Source organism: Dreissena polymorpha, chromosome 7 (assembly GCF_020536995.1).
Source record: "Dreissena polymorpha isolate Duluth1 chromosome 7, UMN_Dpol_1.0, whole genome shotgun sequence".
NCBI classification, from domain to species: domain Eukaryota; kingdom Metazoa; phylum Mollusca; class Bivalvia; order Myida; family Dreissenidae; genus Dreissena; species Dreissena polymorpha.
Window position 1 is genome coordinate 4,312,140 of NC_068361.1, and position 6,565 is coordinate 4,318,704.

Here is a 6,565-nt window from a genome sequence, read left to right on the forward strand (position 1 = left end):
TTATATAAATGTACTTTTGCATACGAAGCGCAGCATTTTTTTGTCATAACATCGAGACTCTATCAGCTAACAAAAGAAGTACTATGTTTTCTCTACTCCACCAGTCTACCACTGCAGCTATGGTCTTCTATTTCCTGATTAATTCCAAATTAAGCTCAATAAAAAGTACGTTTTCCCTGACGACTTGTCTGAGAGAAATTCTGCTTTTATGAAGCTTCCATTTCCTGGTTCAGTCACGATTCAGACGCAGTAGTTGGGTTACGGCGTGTAAAATATTTACTGCGCAGTGTATCTAGCTTGTAATGCAAGCGGATTCAATTCTATCTTTGTAGGTTTACATAAGCAACAAAATAAGGTAACGAAAATATTGACATTTATTTGTTTATTATCTCGTTATATCTACGTAATACGTGGAAGTTGTAACGCAGCTGAGGATAATAAATATGTACTTAAGGGTAAATGTGGGTCGATAAAGTCAAAATCATCATCATAATCATCGTGATCATCGTTATCATCGTGATCATCATCATCATCATCATCATCATCATCATCATCATCATCATCATCATCATCATCATCATCATCATCATCATCATCATTATTATTATCATCATCATCATCATCATTATCATACATATCATACATTGCGTACAGAGTAATGACTATTGATTAACCGTTTTACATGAATTTTTAAGTGTTTATATCAATGACATGTAAAGAAAGTCGTTTAAATTGCGGGGAAACCATTTGTAAGACCGTCTGTAATATAACCCGGAAGTTAACCATATAATCACGTAATAGTTCATATACATAGTACGCTTATCTCATTCAGAGCTAAACAGTCGCTTAAGAAAATGTCCTGTCTTATGTCAGATTTTTTTTATAATTGCAAATAGTCTAAGCAGGGTGAAATAGACTGACACATAATATATATTAACTTCTTTGTTTATTTTCAGAGAAACACTTTGTATGCGACATTCGGGATATAACAGACGACAGCGCCCTTTTTATAAGCTATCTGAAACGCTGTTGTGAAACTTCGAGATCCGCTGAAGGAAAGGAATTATGGTTATTTGATAGGAAATAATGCGGAAGCGTGTAACTACCAATACATTTATAGGCAGTTCTTGTGTAGACAATAACATAACAAATATTGCGCAGTTATCGAATAGTCGTCAACTATGCTGCATTTCTGGGAGTGCATGGGTTAATACAAATACTCGTTGACGGCAGGTGTAATGTGCACTGTTTACACATTTTCGTGGAATAGTAAAAGTCGAGCACGGGATAACTAACTAAAATTATTTTCTCTTAAGAATCACTTATTAACAGTGTTAAACAAATTCTTATCACAGATAGATTGACATGTTGATTGAATTTCCCGAGTTTATAATAACAACAGGTGTAACGTGTTTTCAACCGAACGTGCCTGTTGACAATGGCAAACGTCTACGCCCACATAATGACTGTATCCATTGCAATGAACTGCTGCCTTATAAGTTACAACATTTTTCCGCGTGTGGAGTCAAAGTTATTGTCCTGTCTCCCGAGCCGATGGACACTCACACGTTTGGTTGCGCATCTTCAAGACAAGCCTCAGGTTTTGGCGAAAATGTATGTGGAATTTTGCGCGTTATGTATTATGTCTTTAAACTTACGAATTTGTTTGAGTCATATCTATATAAAAATATGTTGATAATCAATGAACAGACATTGAATCACCAAAATGTTTTCTTGCATATTTCATGGATATAAGTATATCGTTATAAGATAACGCCTTTTAGGTAATGATATATGCTGCTTTGTCTTTAAAGTAATACTTTATCATAGTATAGATCGAGTTGTAATAAATGCTCTCTCGTTGATATATATAACAAATATATTTTCATATATGAAAGTTTGTGTCGGACATGTTGTTCGAATTGCACAAGTGGTTACACATAATGTTATGTAATGTTATACGCATTATTTTTCAGAATCACAAATCAGCTAATGATAGGCATACTCATCATAGCTAGCGCCGTAGCGATATGTACCAGCGACATTCTCATGTACCCGTTCCATCCACAGACCATCGAGAAATGGAACATCCAGCTTACACAGGTGATATTCTCGATAAACATCGGCAGATATATGTTCAATATTCTAGAACCGCTTTTTTCAAAACAATACAAGAAAAAGGCGAGGTATCTAGTTGAGAATGTACATCATGTTGTGACGCTCTTGTGTTATTCTTTGTTTCTCGGATACACTGAAAACAGTCTACTCGGGTTGGTGGGTGTGCTAATGGAATCGACGTGCATTTTTGAGGACGTAGTACGATTGTGCAACACAAGCAATATGCAACAGACTCTATTGTACAAGCGTCTTCTTTTACTCGGTGCTGTGTTCAACGTTTGCTTCCGGGGTATCGTACCGGTGGCATTTCTTATTAATGCCATGTTTCATCAATCGCCCTTTACTATGAGCTATCCGACACTTATGGTATTTTTTCTTAGCATAGTATTCTTCTCGGTGATCAACGTCTGGCAAATATTGGCAAGTTTTCAACGCTTTCTAAAGTTCACGTTGAGTAACAATGACGTCTTTCGGGGTCTACGTGATGAAACGGCAGTAGACGACACAACTTGGCAAACCAATGGCCGCGAGCGCGGTCTTCTTTTCTCAAAGAATAATTTAGGCTATACTCGACCATACGATAATAAAAACTTTTCCGTGAATAATTACGATGCTAAAGCGAACGTTGAGAACCGTAAAGTCACTGCCAAAGATACGATTGAATTGCAAATCGATCCGGTGTCATTCATAATCAAAACGATGTCCAGCTCGTGTAGCATTGAACACGATAAATCACCAGATGGCGACCTCAAATCAAGATTGTACGTGAATACTAAAGCAAACTGTGAAAACGATGTTAAGATAATTACAACAACAAACCATTCGGTTAATGCTTTCAATGATTTATCTCCTTCAGAATGTCCAATTGGTGTTCCAACTGAACATAATTATCTGTGTAAGACTTGTCCTTCACCAATGATCAGGGTATTTACTTCTTCAAAGGGTTTTGACACTGGAACTTCGTCCACAGACACAATCGCTCATCTCGACTTCAGAATGACAAGTGACCACCAAGAAAGGACACACTACGAATATGATAGCCTATGCACGGTCGAGAGCAGCACTGATACGGTTACCGATCTCCAAACGGATATCGCAGAAACGTCCGATCGGAGATCAAACGATCTTCGAAACAGCTCAAGTAGTACAGACTCTTCCGCGTCGGATGGAACTCTTATGCCTTTGTCGCCAGTGGCAACGAGTAGGAAGCATCTTACAGATCCGGAATCGCACTTATCGCCACAGCTCCATAACGTGCGTATGCTCGCGAGGAGTCACATTCGGCGAAGCGTCCCATGCGATGATCTTTCCAAAGTGACGTCATTGCATAATTCCTTTAAGCTTGACCCCGTGTGCCATGTGGCAACTGTGTCGCTACCGAGATTTAAATTGCAGTCTTTCACGTTTGACGCTTAATTAGGCTTTTGAAAGTGTATGCGTATTTTAAACAGAGATTTTGCTTACATGTGCTGATCTTTTGAGAATTTAATCTACATTTTAGTTGCAGTATACATGAAGACCATGTGTAGAGTGAAAAGAAATTTGTTGTATTGAGCATATGACACATTATTGAATTCTTAGCGTTTCACCCGGTACGACGTATTATGCACAATTAAAATAATACGTCAAATTGAAGATGAAATGTAGTTATTCGTTTAATATGACATACACAACTCAGAGAACAGTTCATTTAAATGTATTCTGTTGAACATACCAGACAGTTGACACGGACGGGACATGTGAAAAATATCGAACTCTACTGCTCTCAGAATCTAGGCTTAGTTCTTGGTAAAACTTAAATACACATTTCGCTTGCGTTGTATACCATAATTCTGAGCCAGTTGCAATTTAACATCTCTTTACAATTTAATTAAGCCAGGTCACGCCTGTCAACTCTGCAGGAAATCTAATGCGAGCTGCACATACTATTCAAGACTGGTTATGCACCCATATCCGCTAGTCGCGAGATACTAATTAGTTCAACGAAGACTAACTAATTACTATATTATATTCTCGACCGATTGGTTTGATGTTAATGTATTAAATAACACTTTGACATATGACATACATTTGTGTTACCATGTCGATTACGTCTCAACGATCACAAGTTAATTATTATACTTGTATGACAAAATAACCGTTCAATAATTTGCATCAAAACCTGGAAGGTTTAAGCTTGTAAGAGGTTTATTTTAATTACCAACAAATAATAGAGACGATCACATGTTTTAATTTCTAAAACGGTCATGTTATGGCATTAATTTATTTTCATGTTCTTCATTATATGTATCGTGAAATTTACCCTGCAATGAACAATTATCTTACCTTTAAATATCAACACTACGATTTATCTTTTCGGTAAACGCTTAGTCGCTTAAATAAAATGGGAAGAGCCAAATCTGCTTTTAAATACAAATACGATAGGACCTTTATATTTTGAACTGGAAATTAACAAGTGAAAAGCACTTCATATAATATTTGATGTAATTAAACGATTTCCTGTTTTTTTCTGTTAGTTTCCAATAATCTCCATTCAAATTGATACAATTTACTTTATATCCGCCTTTTACGGAAGATAAATCAGATATTGAATAAAAACTCGATATATTGAAAAGTAATTGTACATGCTGAATAAGGAAGTTTAAGGTGTTCAAAGACATTCTGGTTATCAAATACGGCCAATAAATATCCTAATTTAGCGGAATATAACCCATGTGAGTAACGGTTGCAGATGGCAGAAGTGTGATTGACGATGAATTCAATGCACAGACAAATGGCTTACATTTTGCAAATATGTCCAAATCAGTCAAGAGAACAAAATGCCTTAACTAACTCAACCTGGAACATCCTTTCTGTCCGAGTTTCTTCTTAGTACGAACATGTACTTAGTCCGTAGAACGTTACGCACAAAACGGTTGTAAATGTGCAATGTTAAAACTGCACACGGTTAGATAATATTAAGCCATAATTGTCATACGTTTGCACAAATCGTGTAAAACAACTTCACATTATTTCTAATGGAAGAATGCAATAGAAAAATAATCTACAAAAGAAATGTGTGATTTAAAATTGAGTTTAATAAAATGATAAGTATCCAAGTGAAATTATTAACAAGCAAGTAAAAGTTTGACTTTCAAAATTCGAATATACTAATGTTTTGCAATAAAACCGTGATTTAACATTATTTTTTATGTTTCGACGCATTTCTTGTTGATTGAAAGACCCTCTTTATTTGGTTGTTTTAAAATAACTTATACATTGATATTAAAGTCATTAAACTGCGGGTATATTTCATATCTATGCACTTTTAACGATGATGAAGTTCAAAAATAAAACCGACACTAACGATGGAGATTTTCTAAATATGAATTTATCATGCGGGTTACACAATATGACATAATGTTCTACACTTTGAAATATTGTATACAAGTGTCACTAAATACGATGACAGCGGATACAGCAGAATTTAGGTCAGATGACCGCGAAAACAAAAGATGTTGTGTTCGAAAAAATATACCTCATCTTCTGGTATGTGTTATGTGGCCTATTATGTTACCAGTCCAATTTACAGAGAATCGTTTTGTGCATATAATGAACATTATTAAAATAATATACATTTAAGTTAAACACAGATACGTTTATTCAATTTTAACTTTTTTTGGAAAAGAATACAATACAGAAAATGACAGAAACACCACACGATAAACAAGACATGACTTCCAGAAATTTCACAAAGGCCGTCATTGCAATGCGCGTGACTTCTATTATACTGCTCATATAAAAATCAATTATCTCGGGAAGTTAGATTTACATTGTCCTCCCTGGTTATTGACAAGACAATATTTATAATGCCTCAAGTTGTAGTGTGCATAGACATATAAAGTAAGCAATTGTGTATGCGAGATGATTGAAGAAGAACACACATATCATGAATTGTAAAATTGATATGAACGCAAACTTCTTACAATGTAGAAATGAGATAACACAGCTACACATCTTAATAGTATATTGCTATTGCAATCAATGCATATAATTTTCAATATAGACATTTCCTGTTGCTTGATATGTGAGCTTATTTAAATAAAGTAAATTTACCCTCGACTTTAATTATTGCTAAAAAATAGAATGTCCTCCATTGGGGACGGAACAGACAATAACGTCTGCCATTGGAAAAAATAACACATTGCAATCGGTCGCAAACGCGGAAGTCATTATTTGTACCAGTAAAGTTGTATCGGAAATAATAGTGCAGTAGTCCCTGATGCAGAGAAATAACTCACACAAAAATCGTTAATGCCTGCAACACTTTCTAGAGAAAGAAAACGAGGAAACTCTGTACAAAACGCGGAAATAAATACTCTATGGTTAGACGACTTCATTTCGAGAATATCCGAATTAATTATAAAAACTACATCAAACGTCAACATTCATCGCGATTATTAGGTAT

The 6,565-nt window shown here is 35.4% G+C and overlaps 1 protein-coding gene across 4 annotated transcripts in view; it reads left to right on the forward strand.

Annotated features, from left to right (window-relative positions):
- The window catches only part of LOC127838747 (uncharacterized), a 12,405-nt gene extending 6,188 nt beyond the window's left edge, over positions 1-6,217 (forward strand). For 3 of the 4 annotated variants that reach the window (XM_052366728.1, XM_052366729.1, XM_052366727.1), the window contains exons 2-3: positions 957-1,614; positions 1,977-6,217. In XM_052366728.1, coding sequence (XP_052222688.1) covers positions 1,439-1,614; positions 1,977-3,534 — 1,734 coding nt within the window. In that variant the 5' untranslated portion in view covers positions 957-1,438 and the 3' untranslated portion in view covers positions 3,535-6,217. Of the gene's footprint in view, positions 1-260; positions 356-956; positions 1,615-1,976 lie in introns of those variants that run through there. The other variant, XM_052366730.1, reaches the window with a different exon arrangement.
- The last annotated feature ends 348 nt before the right edge of the window (positions 6,218-6,565 follow it).